The sequence below is a fragment of the Argentina silus genome, assembly GCF_951799395.1.
Source record: "Argentina silus genome assembly, chromosome: 1".
In the NCBI taxonomy this organism is placed as follows: domain Eukaryota; kingdom Metazoa; phylum Chordata; class Actinopteri; order Argentiniformes; family Argentinidae; genus Argentina; species Argentina silus.
The window spans coordinates 22,923,967-22,943,596 of NC_139655.1; the positions used below are offsets into that span (position 1 = coordinate 22,923,967).

General features: G+C 44.1%; 2 protein-coding genes across 8 annotated transcripts in view; one reads left to right on the plus strand and one right to left on the minus strand.

Annotated features, from left to right (window-relative positions):
- The window catches only part of scrib (scribble planar cell polarity protein), a 68,367-nt gene extending 60,093 nt beyond the window's left edge, over nucleotides 1-8,274 (plus strand). For 4 of the 7 annotated variants that reach the window (XM_083673847.1, XM_083673852.1, XM_083673849.1 and 1 more), the window contains 5 exons: nucleotides 1,554-1,693; nucleotides 1,833-1,870; nucleotides 2,340-2,414; nucleotides 4,404-4,458; nucleotides 5,720-8,274. In XM_083673847.1, coding sequence (XP_083529973.1) covers nucleotides 1,554-1,693; nucleotides 1,833-1,870; nucleotides 2,340-2,414; nucleotides 4,404-4,458; nucleotides 5,720-5,856 — 445 coding nt within the window. In that variant the 3' untranslated portion in view covers nucleotides 5,857-8,274. Of the gene's footprint in view, nucleotides 1-1,553; nucleotides 1,694-1,832; nucleotides 1,871-2,339; nucleotides 2,415-4,403; nucleotides 4,459-4,810; nucleotides 4,841-5,719 lie in introns of all 7 variants that reach the window. The other 3 variants (XM_083673851.1, XM_083673853.1, XM_083673850.1) reach the window with 3 other exon arrangements.
- A 291-nt stretch (nucleotides 8,275-8,565) lies between these two features.
- kif9 (kinesin family member 9) lies at nucleotides 8,566-17,809 on the minus strand (the record flags this gene model as incomplete). Its single annotated transcript, XM_083674480.1, has 21 exons — nucleotides 17,776-17,809; nucleotides 17,571-17,684; nucleotides 15,894-16,059; nucleotides 15,595-15,701; nucleotides 14,953-15,183; nucleotides 14,557-14,640; nucleotides 14,307-14,399; nucleotides 13,921-14,068; nucleotides 13,485-13,549; nucleotides 13,197-13,274; nucleotides 12,915-12,983; nucleotides 12,455-12,559; nucleotides 12,166-12,221; nucleotides 11,889-11,973; nucleotides 11,501-11,637; nucleotides 11,133-11,315; nucleotides 10,375-10,583; nucleotides 9,947-10,126; nucleotides 9,261-9,376; nucleotides 8,859-8,963; nucleotides 8,566-8,661 (listed from the first exon to the last, which is right to left on the minus strand). The coding sequence occupies exons 2-21, from the start codon at nucleotides 17,673-17,675 to the stop codon at nucleotides 8,566-8,568; spliced, it is 2,418 nt and encodes an 805-aa protein (XP_083530606.1). The 5' UTR covers nucleotides 17,676-17,684; nucleotides 17,776-17,809.
- Between the last annotated feature and the right edge of the window lie 1,821 nt (nucleotides 17,810-19,630).

The window sequence follows — 19,630 nt, forward strand, 5'->3', positions numbered from 1 at the left end:
GTCACAGGGCAGTGCTGCGCCCCCTCAGCTCCCCGCCTCCTCCTCCTCCGCTGCCTCCCAGCTCAGGTCTGCTCTCCAGCCACGCCCACCAGGGCCAGCCGCACGGCATTGTGGGGGAGTGTGCTGCTGGGGCGCTGTGGGGTGCTTTGGTTTTTGTGGGGAGTTTGCTGGGGTTGCGTTTTTTAGTGTACGCACAGCGTGACCGTGCTTCACCAGCTTTGATGCCACACACCGCTTCTGCACGTCTCCTTGGCTGTGTCCATTTGCCCAGTGGTTGGCTCTGTTTTTCGCTCTCTATTTTACGTTCACTCTATTGCTCACTCTCTCCGCCCCCCCCTCCTCCCCCCCTCCCCCCCCCCCCCCCCCCAGTCTCTCTGTAGTTCTTTCTTTCTCTTGTTATTCTCTTGATACTAACGCATCCTCCATTATACTAATGTAAAGAAGCCCCAGTAAGGCTGTAGCAGCCTGTGAGTTGAGAGTACGCCTACTGTTGGCATGTAGGTAGTAGGGCTGGGCGATATGACCTAAAAGAATCTCAATATTTTTTTGTTCTTTATAGCTTGTATAAGGCTTAACATGACATTCTTATTCAAAGAAGCAGTCTGTATTTACAGTGTACAAGTAATTTCCATGTCTGTTTGTTTTGATAGAACACACTAGCAGTTTTTGCCTGAAATAAGGAAAATGATACAATCACAGTTGATTTCTGAGACTAACCTACCTTGTTTTGAGTTTTGCCCTAACAACACAGATAGCTGAAGCAAACACAAAGTTTCTTTAGAATCTCTCATTTTTTATAAAAGATCAAAACAAAATGTGTGTGTCAGACCTTTAGGTCTTCATTACTAGAAACCAAACAAAATCCTGACAGCAGACTAAATGAAAAAGCTTAAATAAGGCAACACACTGTTTTGAAATAGTTTTTTGTGCAGAGAAGGTCTACAAGATTTCGCTGCACGCACATCCACTTTCTTCTGTTCTCCGGTTTTCTCCCATGAACAACAGTCAAGCCTTCCACTGCGCTACTCTGAAACATGTCAGGTGGCGTGTGGCCGTGGCCATGGCTCCAGTACGCAATCAGAAGAGGGTGAGAGATTGGCTTTTCCAGACTCTGCGGCCAGTGCATCATTTGGGCTGATGTGTTGTGCCTAAGGTATTACAGAAGGGGGGAAACCACGCAAATGTCAACATAAGCAAGATGCTTGTAAAAAAAATGCACGAAAACTTGATACTAATGATACAGCTCAGCTATATCAATAAAAGTGGATATACTGCCCAGCCCTGGTAGGTAGTCCTTATCCTGGAATGCTTGGTATTTATTGTGGAATTAACAAGCATTTGTGAGTTGAGTAAATCACAGCTGACCAGGACAAGGGGCATTTGAGAGCTGTCTCTCATCGTCATATGAACTTTATTAGAACACCCTGATTTAGTATTCTCACTCGCTCTCTCTCTCCGTTTCTCTCTCTCCCCTCTTCAACCATTATGCGCTCTATCTCTCTTTCCTTATCGCTATCTGACAGTGCTCTTCTCTCTCTCTCTCTCTCTGATAGGATGAAGTCTCTAGAGCAGGATGCACTGAAGGCTCAGATGGTCATCGCCAAGTCTCGGGAGGGGAAGAAGCGTGGCACATTGGACCAGCTGACAGAGTCGCCCTCGCCCGCCGCCACGCCCTCCCCCACTCCTCTGGAAGGTATGCCACTGGTTCTCTCGTAGCCTAACTAATACCTTTCAGTTCTCTCTTCATTTACTTTCACCCTGGTGTCTATATGGTGTATTCATTGTATAAACCTGGTGCATCATTATTTAAAATGTTATTTTATCTTACACAGATTTCAGTCCACGAGGAGTGACATCACCAGGCAGACTGGTAAGGATGTCATTGTCTTCACTTGATACATTTTGGTTTTGGTCAAGATGTTTGTTTTTAGCCAAAACATTGCAATGTTAACAGTCTAACTTTTGCCTTCCTTGAAGTAGTTGGTCCAGTGTGAGATGAATGTCTCATAAGATCACCTTCGAAGATGTATCAAAGAACTATGAATGGGTTTCAAGGCACATTTCACTTTATCCACCATTATGGACCATCATCAACCATCACCACAGCCAATTAGATCTCAGGACACATCCCTCTTCCTCCATACGCCACACTTGACTGTATGAGTCATCCATTCTCCTCCTGCTGCTGCCTTTCTCTCCTACCCTCTCCCTCTTCACCTTTCCCCCATCCCTCTCTTTTTCTCTTTTTCTCTTTCTCTCTCTCTCTCTCTCTCTCTCTCTCTCTCTCTCTCTCTCTCTCTACCTCTCCCTCTGCTCATCCCTGTTTGCTGTCCTTCTAGTCCCTGTCGGAAAAGAAGTTTGACTACCGACAATTTGCCGCCATTCCTTCTTCCAAACCCGTATACGACATCCAGGTATTGCCTGCATGCTAAGAGCTCCCAGGCCCCAGCTCCCTGCCCTCCCCCTGGCTTTCCCCTGCTGCCTCTGCCCCTAAGTACTCCCCCTCTCTCCTCTAGTTTCCCAGTAATCAGACCCTGGTGATGCAACTGCTTACCGCAGTCTCCATTTAGGCTCTCCCTCGTGATTTGAATACTTTCTGTTCCTCCACTCTAGGAATGTGGCTTGCTACTACTGTACCTCTGATTTTCTCAGTGAAGGGGTTCTTTGAAAGTCATCCTAATATGCTAACACCAACTTAATAGCAGTTAGCGATCACCCAGTCAGGCACTGGGTTTTTGATCTGTTGTTCCCTAGTAGGATGGCCTCTCTCCTCATTGACTCCAATCAAAAGTTTCCTGTCATCCCTCCTGATCTCCCACTCACCATCCTCAAACCCGCAAACATCACCACCACTAAACAAATCACCTTCTCCTTTATCAGCCAACTAGCTAATCAACCACCACTCAGGCACCAACAACACTCACCAACCACAACCTGTGATTTGAGCCCACTAACCAATCAGCTTCCGGGGAGAAAATCGGCCCAGCCTCTGCATCCCACCCACCCACTCTCTCTCACTCCCACCGGCTCCCTCACGCCATGCGGGGGTTCTGAGCCATGTCCCGCTTCTTTGGGCACTCCTGCTGCTTCTCCAGTTTCCTGATTCCGGTATTTGTATCAGGCAGATCTGAGAACAGCACATCCTCCATTTTGGATCTCCTGTCATGCCATTGCTTCTAAGGCATCTATGTTGATGGTCTCTTACTGACTACATTTTCTGTCACAAACCAAACATTCTTCTAACGGGAGCTGCATGGGACTAACAGAACAAGGGCGAGTGCATGTGAGCCAGTGCTTGGGTCAACTGCTTAGCCCTAGCACTGGCTTACACACTGGTGGTATTTCACCCTGCTGTTCACAGGGAAGCAGGGGGTTCCTGGGGTGACATGGGAGCAAGGGCAGCTTGTTCTTAAGTGGTTGTGGTTTCTGGTCCAGCGTTTGTGGTTGTCTATAGTGTACCTCTGTGAGTCTTGATTTTCTAAGTTGGGAGAGTGTATGGTTTATTGTGGAAAGTTGTATCCAGTATCTGTGGATTACCTGTGTATCGTCAATCATCGTTTCACACTGAGAAGCCACCAAATATTCCTTCCCTGTACAAATCAGTAGAAGTATGCCTTGGATTTTTTCTAAATTGAACGTTCTATAGAATAAGCAAGAGAAAATAATGAATAGGTCCACTCATTTAACCGTGGTCTTTATTAAGCCACCGTGGCTCATTATTCTAGTGACTAAAATAGAGTAGGATTTCCTAGTATTACCATGCCGCCCATAAACTACTGTACTGGGGACCCTGGAATGTGCATAACCTAAGTGGCATAAATGGTTACTGCGTTGCTATTTGGTGGGCTTTAAGAGTGTATTGACTGTGTGTGTGCGTACTGTGGTATGGCTTCTGGATTTACCAAGAGGGGGGTAGCTGTCGTCCTGTGCAGGGGTATAAACCTATGTAATGTGCTGGAGGGGGCTGTGTTTTCATTGCTGCATTGGTGACTCTGTGGCGCTCTTCCTTGTGTCTGTGTTGTAACAGTGCCTTGCCTGTGTACTGTACACATGCTCTCTGTGCCTGGGTATATGGACTACTATGAACAACCCCCCGGAACTGATGGACTAACACAACCCTACCTTTAACCCCAATCCTAACACCTACCTCATGGGAAAAGACTAGCGTGGGTCTATGGAAATGGGACTTGCCCTCTTTGCTTTGACAGTAAGGGGGCATCACTGGTGTCATGCTGGCAATGGCGGGGGGTGAGGTTTTACAAGATGGCATCTCCAGCCCCCATTCCCACCTACCCACCCCACTGCCAGTCCCTGAGCCCACATGGTGATGGTGTTCCTGGGATAAAGGGTTGGCCACTACACCCTTGATCTTCATTCATTCACTCTCTGTCCTTCTCTTGCAGTCCCCTGACACGGTCGATGATATTAAATTCATCGATGATGGCTCCAGCAACCCAGGTGAGTACCACTACCCCTGGTTGTCAGTCTGTCTGTTGGGGTTAGGCTCCACAAAACCTATTGACCGTATACATGGCGTTCAGCATGTCAGTTAGAGGCTTTACACACTATCAGGCCGAACAGAACCGTGCTGTGCTAGTTTGTATCATATTGTCCTTTCCAGCATTGTTACAGCAACTGCGGTGGATGCATAACCAGGCTAGCACAGTACAGTTCAGTTCAGCTCAGCTCAGGTTTAGCTTTGTAGTGTTAAAAGGGTGTTTGTGAACTTGGGGACTGTGTTGGGGGTAAGAATGGGTGGGTTGACCCATAATATATGTTACCCTGATCACTTCTATCCCCTTTGATTCAGGTGACTTCCTGGGATAAGCACCTCCTATTGGTAGGATTCACACACTGCATGTGTGTGTGTTTGGTGTGTGTGTGTGTGTGTGGAGAGCTGTGTGTGTGTACACATTCTCTAACCTTATTAGTTGTGTGGAAAACCATAGCGTAGTGCAACCTTGTTCATAGCACTCTCTCGCTCTCCCTGAACGCAGCTTGCTAGAGGTAGGGCTCTAATCTTGGGGGGGGGGGGGAGGGGCTTTATCACTGATTGCTTTATCACTGATTGCTTTGCGTGCTTTTACAGTTCCTCAGGTGTCGAGCTGTAAGTCAAATGTGCTGCAGGCTACAGCACATACATGTAGGGCCGGTTTCCTAGACACAGCATAAGCACAGTCCTAAAAAATTGCATACTCAATGGCGATTCTCCATTGAAAGTGCGATTTAGTCCAAGACTTGTCTTAATTTGTGTCTGGATAACTGCTCTATAATGTTTGGTGTGTCAAACTTACACTCTACAGCCAAGATCCAGATCCTGCATGAACTCAAATTGACTAAACCAAGGACTTTGACAATAAGCATCCACTCATTTGAGTATTTTTGATTATTTCTTTAGTCCATCATAAATCATTTGATGTTGCTATTTTCCAAATGGGACTGGATGGTTTGTAGCTGCTGGTGTGGAGTTGGGCTTCCCTTGCAGGTTCCTGCGTCTGCTCAAGACAGACCACGCCTCCTTTTCCCATTAGCCACCTGTCTGACAGGAAGTGTGGCTGGTGTTGTTGCTGGGCAAGGCTAGCGGGGCTTCCTCTAATCTTTCTCAAAGCAAAGCTTCCTGTTCCTGTCCACAGCGTTGGCATTGTGGGAGATGGGGATTATGGTAATAAGTGTACGCATTAGGGATGATATGTTGATGTATCTCCTCTATTTCTTGCAGTGCCCGCTGTGGACCCCGGGGCTGAGGTGCCCTCTCCGCTGCCTGCCACCTCGGCGCTGGAGGAGATGGCCCTCTACAGCAACAAGCGCAAACTGAGGCAGGGCCGCCGTAGCCTGGAGACCGCCATGCCCACATAACACCTCACCCACCGCGGAGGAGACTCTGGAGTCATACACACACACACACACACACTGAGGAGGCGCTGAGTCACTACACACCCACACACAGTTTGGGAGTCGCGTACTCCCATGTTTAACCACTGCAGAGACTATGACACTGAGAATGACATACAGTGTACACACACACACACACATACACCCACACATATCATTTCATATCCTGCGTGCCAGTCTTGCCTTTACAGTCTGAGGATGAGTTGGCATGTACAGCAGGCCCGAGTCCCCATGCCAGGGAGACGGGGCCAGTGAGGGGAGCTAGCATTACTCTTTAAAAAAAGACTATTCTCGTTTTTATTTTGGTTCTTTTTCTTCAGTTTGCGTTTTAGAAGCTGAATTATATTAACAGGTGACTGACCTTTTTTTATTTTAGCGCCTCCTCTGATTTTGCTGTTTTTAAAAAGAAAAATGTTCCGGAGGAAGGAAAAAAAGAAAGATGAATTGTAGCTGTAATACTAATGTTTCAGATGCTATTTTGGAGGTTTTCAGTGAATAGATTGTAAAATGTCACAGTTTTTAGAGGGTTGTGGGGAGGGGGTGTGTATATATTTTATGAGCAGGAGGGGACATCCTGCTACCTTCACTGCCATGAGTGTGCAGGGCATTTTAAACACTACATATATGCACTGCACTGCCACTGCATGGCTTTTAAAATAAACATTTGTATCTTTTTAAATAACTTATTTTGCTTTTATTGTATTACTCAAATCTAAGGCCTTTTCCATAATACATAGAGGTTACCTACCCCCTTGTACTTTTGAGTACAAAGAATCAATGGAGTGATGCATATCATTTTATTTCTGATAAGGAAATTAACTGTTGAGAAATGGATTGTTGAATGTCGAGGCCACAAGTCAGAGCTAGATTAACTTGCATATCAGTTCATATCATGATGTCATATCATAGTCATTTAAGGCATGTTGAAGTACATTCATGTATTTCTCATCTATAAGGCAAGCACATTACTTTTTTAGTCTTATCATGAAGGTGTTCACCTTTAACAGGAAAGCTATTAGATATCAACAGAACATACGTTGATGTGCAGGCCTAACACATTGGCATTCTGCCTGCTGAAAACTTCCCACTGGTAGCATGATACATGTAAATAATGAATCAAATGACATGCAAACAAGTCTCATTCACAAGCATAGCTGAATTATTAGATCCAAGGCTAATTTAGAATCGAGGCAGCAATAGCTTTCGTGATTCTTCTTTCTTTATGACTGGGAAACATACCTCTTTATTGAGGTATCATGCAGTTAATGGTATCAGTTAATGGTATCAGTGGACCAGAGTAGAGGACCTATAACTGTTCTGGACTAGGTCCATTATGTTCTGTTACATTCCCATTCTAGAGAATGTGACCACTGGAGTGACCAGCAGGTGGACACACACACACACACACACACATATATACATACACACACACAAACAAACAAACAAACCAGATTGGCCTCTCATCATGATTCATATATGCCAGTCACTTTTGGGAACATAAATCCACTGTATCATCTCCATTTACATACGGTACTTTCCCTGTCCTTTGGGGGGGGCATCATTAGTCAATGTGAATCTCGTTCATATCTTTCATAACTGGAGATATTATTCCAGATTGGCTGGTGAAGGTAGCAGGTGTTGCTTCCTTTTTATTTTTTTTTATCTCTCTTTTAGGTAATTTAAATCTGACGCCACTGAAATCCTTTATTATTGTGTGAATAATGTACAAAATACTGAAAGGAAAGCAAAACTAAGGGTTGAAACTGAGCCAGTCTATGCCAAGACCAAGCGAGTGTCTGGACTGCTAGTCTGTCTGGCGGGCTCTGGACTGGGGAGCTCTCTGCATGTATATTGGCTTCACTACTGGGAGAGAACTTTTCTAGAGGTAGAACAGATTTGTAATCCCCCTCAAAATGTATTTCATTCAATCATTCTCAATCCAGTCTTTCCTCTCTGCTTTACTTGCTGTTGGTTGTACGTATCTGGCGCCTTTGTCGCAGAATCATGACAGAGTAGCATTTGTGTTAATTTAATGTACTAATCATAGCTTTCTGTGTTGCTCTCGCTGACTGAAATTCAGTTTGGATGATAACATTTTGCGAATGGCTGATATCTTCTTTTTTTATGTGCTGTAGGTCTAAATCTTTACAGAAAAAAATGGGATTCACTACATTTTTAAGTGCAGAACAACTTTTTTTGGTTATTATCTCTTCTCTTGGGGGGCTGTTGTTATTTTCCAAACGGGTCGGAGGGAAAGGGCGGAAGTGCTGGGGTCAAGGGGTTAGAGCTCATCCAAGACTGTAACTAGTGAATTTGTACAACCAAAGAAGTCTATTTTGTGGTTCAGGAATAATAAAGTTTACTTTTCATTTAACAAGCTGATTCCTTGCATTGTGTCTTTGTATTATACATTCATTCTCTTGGAACTGAAGTGTTCTTTTAGACAGTCAGCCAAGAAGCTGAGATTAACAAATCTGTCCAAACTGACATGGATCCAACATACAGTATATTAAGCTGCATTCATTCTTAATCACCTAATCAAATAAAAAAATTAAAAAAACCTTTAGTCTTTATTCGAGGTGAAAGAGAGATTATTTTTTGTGAACTAGATGGAACCATTCTTGCATGCAGACAGTGTTCTCTAGCAGAACTGCCTCCTCCACTGCTCCTCCCTCAGATGATAGAGAGACTAGCAGGCAGTTTGGTGCGGCGGGGCCCCCTGGGGCTCCTCTGTACCGGAGTCTGAGACATGGCTCTGCTGTAGTTCCTCTGCAGGGAGAGGAGAACAACACACACATTCATTCAACCGCCGATTGGGAAATCCCACTCACACTGTCAGTGGTGGTGTCAAAGCTTGTGCATATGAAAGTCTGTAGTGTGTGTAAGACAACTTATTTTTTGTGTGCGAGTTACAATGGTAGCCATTATCCATTACGTGTGTGTGTGAGATAGAGAGAGAGACCCACCCGCTGTAGGGTCCTGTTGTGGGCGTTGTAGAAGGAGATAGCACTGGGGCTGGCTGCTATCAGCTCGTAGCGCAGACGCTCAAAGTGCTCCTGCTCATCGTCCTCCTGAGGACTCAACAGAACTGAGTTCAAGAGGGTCCCTCATGTTAACTACTCTTACCACAAATCAACCATTCACTTCATTGCATAGAATCGTTGACATCTTTCATTTGAAAGAGGACTTAGCAATGACTTGCTAAGGCCATGTGTGCACATTCAACTATTGAGTTTGAGATCGACTGCATTGCAGTCGGGCTGCCCAGCGCAGCAGATTGATGTATCACAATGATGCGGTTACTTCAATGTTAAACACTTCTCCAGGCAGTGTGAGATTTGTACATGCATGAGTTTCCTCTGACTCACCAGCGCTAGAGCTTTGTCCACAGGGATGAGCCCAGGCCGGATGAGCCCTCCATATCTCAACATGGCCTGCACCTCCTCTGGCAGCAGGAAGGACTCATTGTACCAGCTCTCAAACTCTGGGGGACATGACAAGACAGACTGTTAGCCCTAACTCACACTACAGAGCCAAACCATGCTGAGCTGTACTGGGCTGGCCTGGTTATGGTTCCTGAAAAAGTGCTGGGAAGGACAATGTGAAAGGAAAATGAGTCAGCACAGCATAACATTTGCCATAGATATGAGATAAGATATGAAAGTCTACGTGAAGGAGATATTGGGTGTGAGGTGGTAGCTAATTGATGCAGTACACACTTCAGCACAAGGCTGTGGCCACAACAGTCAGTCAGAAAACATACATATAAAGTCACTGTCCAATTTGATCCGTGGAATTTGGGCTTAAACAAACAGAGGCACGACCACTTCCTCGTTTCTAATTGGCTAAACAGACGGATTGTCAAAAGTTAAACTCCTCCAAAAAAATTTGTCAGTAGAAAATGGACACTTACAGGTCCTTGTCATCTCTGTTGTCCATAAACACATGATTCTAGTAGAGAAACCATTGGTTCAATCCAACATTTAGGGACACAATGGACTTGTGTGGCCGAGGCCTAAGCTTCAGGATAACAGGGTTTGGTGTGGAAGCTCACCGGCCAGTAGGCGTGTCCTACACTGGTCCACCAGGTGTTGGCAGTAGCTGACCTCAGCCTTGGTGCCTCTCAGTTCCTCGTACTGCTGACGGTACTGAGTCTTCAGCTCCCGCAGACGCAGCACCAGAGACAGCTCTGCCTCATCCAGCACAGGGTCCCCCTCTGCACTCACAAACTGACCTGCAGCCAGCCACAGAGTAACTCACATTCACATACACATTCAATATAGTGATCTAGGAATAATTTATTCTCACTGGTATTAGCAGTTAGCAACAGTCCAATAAGCATTAATCTAATTTGTCAATGCACAATGACAGGGACTGGTCATTTGTTGGCAAGACCCGTTGTAGCAAGGCAAAACAAAATCAGCAAAATGAAACGATCTCTCCCTGTCTCACACACACACACACACACACACACACTAGTACCCTGGCTCTGTCTCTTGTCCCTCCACTGGAGCAGGGCAGTGCTGGTGCAGTCGATCTCTCTCTTGGCAGCGTTTACCCTCTCTGTGAGCCCTCGGAGGTGGGCGCGGCGCTCCAGCAGCAAAGCCTTGTTCTCCTTCAGGATGCGGTTGATCTCACTGCCTTTCTCCACCTTGAAGTCCTTGAAGGCCTCCGCCTTGGGTGGAGGAGAGCTGGGAGAAGAGAGGGAGAGAGACAGCTATGATGACCCAGGCTCTCCCATTCTATATAAGGATACATCATAGAGGATACATAGGGAGGCAATTGCTGCCAACTTTGACAGGGGGATGATGCTCTATCCTTTCCCTAGAAGTGTGCACTGATGCACTTCCCCTCATGCATTTAAAAGCATTGGATTGCTGCAAGCATGGCTGGAGAGAATTTCCACTATATTCCTTACACCAGTCTATTCCTTCTAAATCCATGAGGGGGAGTGTACGAGTGCACACTTTAGAAGAGAGGTAGAGAATCAGAACGCCACCCTGGTTTAACAAGTGATCATCTTGCTATCACCCCCCATCAAAGTTGGCAGCAATTGACCCCATAATGTGTAATATACTGTAGATCAGAATGACCTGTGCAGTTTGCAGGAGGTTTATTTGTAAGGGCACTTACTGTAGGTGTGTGGATATAGAATGTGGAGTATAGAGTAGATCAGAATGACACATGCAGTTAGCAGGATGTTTATAGTATCGGAAAGGGGTGTAGGCGTGTGTACATACTCTGTCCTGAGGGGCTCCCTGGTGGCAGGCTGTGGGCCTGGCGGGTCCTGGCCCTGGGTCTCCAGCTCACGTCCTTCTGAGTCTCTCTCTCTCTGGGGGGGCAGGACAGAGTTCACCCTGGGGTTGGACACAGCTTCTACTGGCTTCCCTGACCCAGGGCCCACTCCTTCCTTCTTCCCCTGGCTGGAGTAGTGGTGGTGGTGGCGGTGGTGGGTTAAACAGCAGTCACAGGAGAGAGGGTGAAGGTTGAGCGGTGGGGGGTAGGGAGATGGCCATGACATGAGCTCTCAATAGGTAAGGAGAAATCTAAAAGGGAATGTCACTGAGCCGCAGGACATAAGGTCATGAACTGTCCTTAAAACACTCACCTGACCAGCTCTTTGGTCCTCTTATCTTTGGTCCTGCCTGGAGACAGAGGTCGGATGTGCCTCTCTGAAGGAGCTGCCACCCCCAACCCGAATCCACGACCCTCCACTTCTCCCACCGTGCCTTTAGGGCCCTGTGGCTGAAAGAGTTCATGTAGCAGCATTCATTCCAAATTCTACTTCAACTTATACTAACTAATTAACAATGTATTAGCCTCTAAGCCAGTTTGTTACTGAAAATTAGAACAGTTTTCAGTTTAACCTCCTGTTTGGCGACGAATGGTTAAACTAACAAAAGTGTTATGTCCAAAACGTACCCCCACTGAGATAGCATTGAGGTTTGAACCAGCAACAATTTGGAAGCTAATGGTCCAAACAGGCCTTGACAGACCTTGGCAGTGGCAGAAGTATTCTGGGCTTTCTCCACCAAGGTGTAGTTCTGACACAGCTGGGCCTTCACCTTCTGTTCCTGCTGCCTTCACACACACACACACACACACACACACACACACACACACACACACACACACACACACACACACACACACACACACACACACACACACACACACACACACACACACACACACATTAATCCTTACCCCATGACATGAACTTATATATATACAATACTGTAAATAGTTATTTATCAGGTGAGCATTACTCACTGCACAGCATGCTTGAACTGGACAAACACCTCCTGGATCTGTCTGATGTTCACAACCTGTGACAAGACATTATGAATGGGAGCTAAATAAGGTTTCAGAACAATTATATTTAGAGGCAATCATTGTTTTTTTCGAGGACTTCCAAAAACTATTGGGATTAAGTAATCACACCTACATATGTCTCTCTTACAATTCAGAACACACAACACACAACACAGAGATTATTGATGACAACAAGGTCAATCAATATCAATTAATTACAATGATGTTGGATGTTTAAGGTTCTCACATTGATTTCGTCCAGGCTTCCCTCCAGGTATCTCTGTACCTGCCCCTGGATGTCCACCACCTGGCTCTCTGACAGCGTCTCGTAGGACACGCCCAGGCGGTTCACCTGGGGAACAATCAACCACGAACCCAATCAACCACAAGGGACCTGTTTAAATAGATCAGAAATGCAACCCTGTTTCCTTCTCTTCCTAGGCTAATCACTGATTTGTATGTGATTGGATATGTGAAACCAGTGGAAAACCCCATTCATCCATCCATATGTGTAATGACTTTAAGGAGAAATTAAGAATACTTTTTTTTAAGGGGTCACAGTTTTGAGATGTCTCCCTGAACTGCATAGTTTTATCAAGACAAACACAAGTACACATCTTGTCAGATGTAGCCTGGTCTCCCTGCCAGGTGGAGTACAGGTGGAACTTATTATTTTACTATAGTAAAAAAATAAGCAGTGTCCTCACCAGAGTGTCATGAATGGACAGCTCTTGTTTCAGCAGCTGGATCTCCTTCTGCAGCTTCCTGACCTGGAGCTGCACACAGTTTACATCAATCAGATTACATTTCCCTCTCAAATCACCATCACTTTCAACCTAGACCAAACAATACAGTGCAAATGACTGGTGCTTCAAGAACAACAGTGTTATGAATTTCTCAAATAAGACTCTTTATCTACACAAGGTGTATTCTGTCTCATACATAATTCTGATGTGTTCTGGTACTGTGTGTGAGACAATATGACTCACCACAGGGTCTGTGTGTTCATTGATAGCCGGATCAGTCTGCACACACTTCATCCTACTGGCAAAGCGCAGTGTGGACAGCTAGAGAAAAGAGAGCAGGTCACAGAAATCACTATGAATGAATGAATAAATGCTTTCAACCCCAAACTGTCATGCAATAAATAATATAATTCAGACACTCAGCTTCTATAGTAGACTAGACTGAACTACAACTTAAGTATAGTATTTATTAGTTTAGTAAAACATTTTTTCCTGTGTGCACAACAAAGCCCCATAGCAAGGTTTACTCACTGTTTCGTCTATCTGAGAAGCCTCTCCATAGATGTTGGCCACAAGAACAGTGTTGCAGTTCCCACCTATTGAGAAACAGTTTAAATGGGGCAATCTGGGATTCAAACAACAAAGTGGTTTGACGGAGCTATGGATCCAAGGACTGACCATCCATGAGATCAAAATTATAGTTTTAACCATGTTTTGAAGCTATATAGTGTTTATTTACAATAACATAATAAATGATTTAGTAAAACTATTTTATATTTTGGGGTCTGATGGGGTAACACAGTTGGACTATGCTCATGAGGCATTTATAAGTTATATTCTTCAAGAATCAATGGCTATAGGTCATTAATTTAAAAGTCCAAAAATTAATGTATCAATCCCAGATTGCCCCTTTAATCACTCAATGCTACAAACGTATAGGCTAATGAATAGATCTGCATAGGCTCACCCAGTGAGTCTTTGAGGGCATGCGTGAGCTTGCTCTGTCTAAAGGGCACATGGTCCCTGTGGCTGTCTGCTAGGGCCAAGATGGCCTGCTCCAGGAAGGACAGGGACTTGTTGATGTACATGGCCTCTTTCAAAACCTGGCCCTCGGACTGGACAACACAGGAGAGACAACAGGAGGTAAGACACGGGTTAGACACAGGAACTGGCAGCCTTTGAGATCCACTCCTCTCATAGACATACGGTACCATATAATACAGATGTACAGTATAGGGAGAGGACAGTATATGGAAGAGGCAAGGCATGCAAGTCTGATGCATTTATAAATCAACGGCTATGTGCCAAGTATTAATTCATCAGCAAATTCCAGAACCTTTGGTTATAACTCACTCCGGTTTTGCCCAGCCTCTCTGACCCTGCCAAATCCACCAGATTCAGCTTGGAGGTGACGTACTTTGCATCAGACAGAGTACGGGAGCGAGACTGTGAGGCACAAAGTAGTAAACACCTTTAAGAATGTGTCAGCAAGTACGGTGTAATGGCTGGCAAAAACAGTGTTTAAAAGATACTTCCATGCTACGCATCAATGTAGTGTTAATGTTGCCAGTGTATATACTAAGTAACACCCGCTTTACTATACCTCAATATGCACTGTTAGAATGCAGTGAGATCTGGAGGAGCTCTTGTTCAGGGCATGAGCTCCGATGATGCGGTTCATCTCTCCCTGAATGTAGAGGGAGACTCAATCAATTCATCATACTCCTCTAGCACTAGATGGATGTGCATCACCTGTCAGAGGTGCAGTACTGTATAGTAGGTTAGACTCACATGAATTGTAAATGTATCCATCCAGGAAGACGACTATAATAGCTTATTCAACATAACTGCAGCTAGCATAGCTTATGTAGTGATTAATATCTGAAGTCTAGTGTAGGCCTACTATCGAAGCTTCATTATAGGCCTTTCCCCTTTAGAGCGAGGTGTTTAGGAGTTTAGTCAAGTCTAGTCAAAGGGAGAGGTTCATAATAACTCTCACCTCAAAGAGCAGGTTGAGGGCCTCCTCCTCGCTGTTGACCGGGTGCAGGGACAGCCCCTTGACCGATACCCCCCCACCTGCCTCCTCCACCACAGCCATGCCCCCTGGCCCTGCTCCTGGGCAGCCCCGTACAGAAGAGAGCAGGTCCACCAGGGTCTCATTATAGATCTCCAGGAAGGACAGGTGCACACTGAAGGCATGGTCCGAACGCTGTGCCACCTCCCAGAACACCTGGAAGAACACACACACACACACACACACACACACACACACACACACACACACACACACACACACACACACACACATATGATACAGGAGGGGAGTCCAAGGCCCTGTCCAGACACAACTCCTAGCCCCTATTCCCTAGACACTTGTGTAGATCTGAAAGGATTTGGACAGGTATAAGCAAGATGGTACTGCAGTATCTCGCCTCTGGTAGGCATGGTGGAATTTTCACCATATCGATCATTTCTATCCAGTACTGTTAGAACTAGTTAGGCCAAAGACACACAGAAGGAGAGGGTCATTCATTTGTGTATTAGTTGAGCAGAAAAAGCCAATATAACATGACATTGAGTGACTCCTAGAATAATGAACTAATGAAATAATGATCAAGAGTCTGTTGTGGGCCTTGTGTACCTCCTGTAGGACTCGAGGAATGATCCCTCTCTGCTTGTAACTCTCTGTAGCTCCAGTCATGGTGTAAGTCTTTCCTGCTCCTGTTTGTCCAAAACACACAATAGTACCTGCAAGACAAGAAAGGCAGATGTTCCCTCCATTATTCTCAAACAAAAAATGCATGACACAGGATTGCCTAGCCTGGGTATCTGACTGTTTCTGCCTCCAACGAGGTTAAATATATTTTCTTGTCAAACAAGTGGGTCTTTAGGATCAGACGAGACAACAATATTAGAGGTGAGAAGAGATGAGAAACGTACCGTTGTACCCCTCCAGCGCTCCAAGCACCACCCCTCGCCCCACACGGGCATATACCTCCTCCTGGGACACATCATGGAGGATCCCATCCAGCCTGAAGGACCAGGAGCTCAGCTGGTTGTTCACCACCCCCTTCCTGGAGTCCCTCCTCTGACGGACATTCATTTTCTGAGAGAGCATCAGACAGACAGTACAGAGCCTTGGTCATGTCATGACAATCTAACCCAACTCATATTAGCCTACTATAACCATGGACGACTCTCTAGATGAAGCTAGCCTCTATTAACTAAGATGTATAGACTTAGACTGATAGGCATTATGAAACCAAAATAAAAACGAGCATGCATGTTATACTTCAGAAATTGTATTTTTCCTTCTGCTCAATAAAAGGATTTAAAAGCTACAGTAATGTGAGGGATGAGTTGTCACAAGTGAGTGTTGTTGCCACAAGATTTACCTAAGTATACAGTGCCGTCGGAAAGTATTCAGACCCCTTCACTTTTTCAACATTTTGTTGTGTAATAGACTCAGTTTAAAATGGATTAAATTAAATGAATTTTCCATCAATCCACACACAATACCCCAGAATGACAAAGCGAAAAAAGGTTTTTAGAAATTGAACATTAACATATTAACATTGAAATACAGAAATACCTCATGTACATAAGTATTCAGACCCTTTGCTATGACACTCTTAACATTAGCTAAAATGCAAAAATGTCATCAAAAATAAGTTGAATTGAGTCCATCTTAATGCAAGGATAATCGTTCATGTAATTTTGGAATTAATATCTTTGTTTTTATAGGGTCTCTGATTTGCATAGGAATCAATTACACACTGTGTGGATCAGGTTGTCATTACAAACTGAGCAAATGGAGAGGAACAAAACTGCTCAGGAATGCGACCCTGAGGCCTGGGGAAACTTACAAAAATCTCCAAAGTTGAATGGTGGAGAGGAAAAAGCACAGTCGATGGGACAACATCATCTCAGTCACTCTACAAAATTGGTCTATAACCAAGTGGCCAAAAAGAATCCCTTAATGGAAAATAATGTATCTCATATCCATAATTGTGTTTGCAACAATGAATTCAAGTGATACAGCAAAGAAAGTGGCTGGAAATGTTTTTATTTGGTTTTACTACAGAGCATTAAGTTTGGTGCAAATCCAGCACATGCAATGCAGTTTCCGCACTCTCGCTTGTGTGAAGAATAGTGGTAGCTGCATCCAGTTATGGGTATGTTTGTCACCGGCAGGGACTGGGGAGTTTGTCAGGATCAGGAGAAAATTATGAAATTTGCTGAGTTGGTAGTGACATCCTAATCCACACAGTGTGTAATTGATTCCTATGCAAATCAGAGACCCTATAAAAACAAAGATATTAATTCCAAAATGACATGAACTATTATCCTTGCATTAAGATGGACTCATTTCAACTTACTGAGTGATCTGTTGATGACATTTTTGCATTTTAGCTAATTTTAAGAGTGTCATAGCAAACGGTCTGAACATTAGGTATTTCTGTATTTCAATTTTAATAAATTTGTCATTCTGGGGTATTGTGTGTGGATTGATGGCAAATTATTTTAATTTAATCCATTTTAAATTGAGTCGATAACACTAAATTGAGTCTATATTGTAGCATTACATCCAGTAAGGTGGCCATCACCACAAGTCACCTGTCCGTCAGGTAGGTATTCAATGAGGTCTTGAGCAAAGTTAGCAGTCGGTCGGATGCGAATAAACACCTTCACTTCACTGCCGTGGCGCTGGCGGGCACTCATCGCGCCTCTCTGGAACGATAGTAGTAACAGGTCAGCTGTCTGTCTGCAATGTACTTACCTGTTCGTTCTTGAGATAGCAAATAATAAAATAGCGACTTACCCGTATTTTATGCTAGTCTATAACCGTCATGTAAAGCTTTTTTGGTGGGTCAATCTGCTATTTACCGTAGCTACCACAATTATTGCCGAGCGAGACGACAGCCAAGATCCTACCTATGTTGACATTCATTGTCATGGAAACAGTCAGGCGAGCGTGTCTGTACCAAAAAAGAAGTCGCGCATTTCCAAAATTCTCATTGCGTGTCTGCAACCAGTTCTGCCAATATAAATATGCAAAAAGAAAACAACATCTGTTTGGTTAACTTGTATGTACGTTTACTTTATATTACTGCCACCAATGACCCTAATGCAGTTGAATTTAATTGCGTATACATTGGGCTGTTCAACATAAAGATTTCAAATCAGGTGTCGCGTTTGTGGAAACCCGCTATCTACAATTGATTGAATTGGGGCCGTATCTCTCTCTCTGTCAAGATGTGAACCGCCCATGCATGGGAGCATGTGACATTCCCATTTATATAGAAAAAATCACTGTGATCTCAAGACAGTCTGAAGATGAGAGGGATAATATTGCTTTGTCTGCTGGGTGTCGTCCTGGCTAAGCCTAAACCTCAAATGGTAAGACATTTCGTTTCAAATTGAAATGTATCACGGATAAACTGCTATTCAAGCTATTTAAGATTAGGCGTTCAAAAACTCTTTTTACTTGTTTTTGCTTCCATCAAAATAGTATGGTCAATTATAGAGTAGCACAATGTATAGGTAACAGTTATGTTAGAACAAATGTGCTAGAACCAAGATTTTGGACGGGGAAATGCATTATTTTATATCATGCAATTCTTAAGGGATCTGTCAATCATTTCATATTTACCTTGTCCTCTAACCAGTGTCAATGGCCTTTCTGAATCAGTGTAAACACACATATGTCATTTACCAGAACTCAGTGTTTGCAGCAAGTTCAGTGACCTTAGTCACAGCAGCAATGCTTACCTACTTAAACTTCATAGTTAAAGTCTCAGAACATCTTAGGTTTGTATTGATTTGCAATTTATGTGAGGAACAAATGCCACCAATAAATAACATTGAGTTGAATGAAAAAACAACAATTATCACTTGTGTTCAGTATCAGTGGCCAATCGGTTCCAGGGTCCCCCTTGAAAATAATGCGGGTTTTGAGCAAACATCAGACGGACAAGTGAGTACTTATATATATTACTGTTATTAACTAATAATAACTGCATTTGGTGACCTACACTGCCCTCCATAAGTATTTGGACAGTAGAGTGGAATTTGGCTCTGTTCTCCAGCCATTAATATTCAAGGTTAAATTGTATTTTTCTTTCTATGTGTTTTACCAAAAGTGACATGAATGCCACAGCCTATTTAAGTATTGTTGCAGACCATGTGGATCCCTTCATGGCCACAATTTACCCATCTTCTAATGGCTACACCCAGCATGATAATGTACCATGTCACAAAGCAAAAGTCATCTCAAACTGGTTTCATGAACATGACAATAAGTTCAGTGTTCTTCAGTGGTCTTCCAAGTCACCGGATCTGAATCCAATCGAACACCTTTGGGATGTGGTAGAACGGGAGATCCACGGCTTGAAAGTGCACCTGAAAAATCTGCAGGAATTGTGTGATGCAATCATGTTATCATGGACCAGAATCTCAAAGGAATGTTTCCAACATCTTATGGAATCAATGCCACAAAGAATTGAGGCTGTTTTGAGAGCAAAGGGAGGCCATACCCAGTATTAGTATAGTGTTCCTAATAAACTGCTCGGTGAGTGTAAATAAACCCTCAAATAAAACATAACATGTTCTTTTGCCATCCTTTGATTTCAAACCAAAATGACTGAAGTATAGAGCCATAATTCTACTTCTAGTTT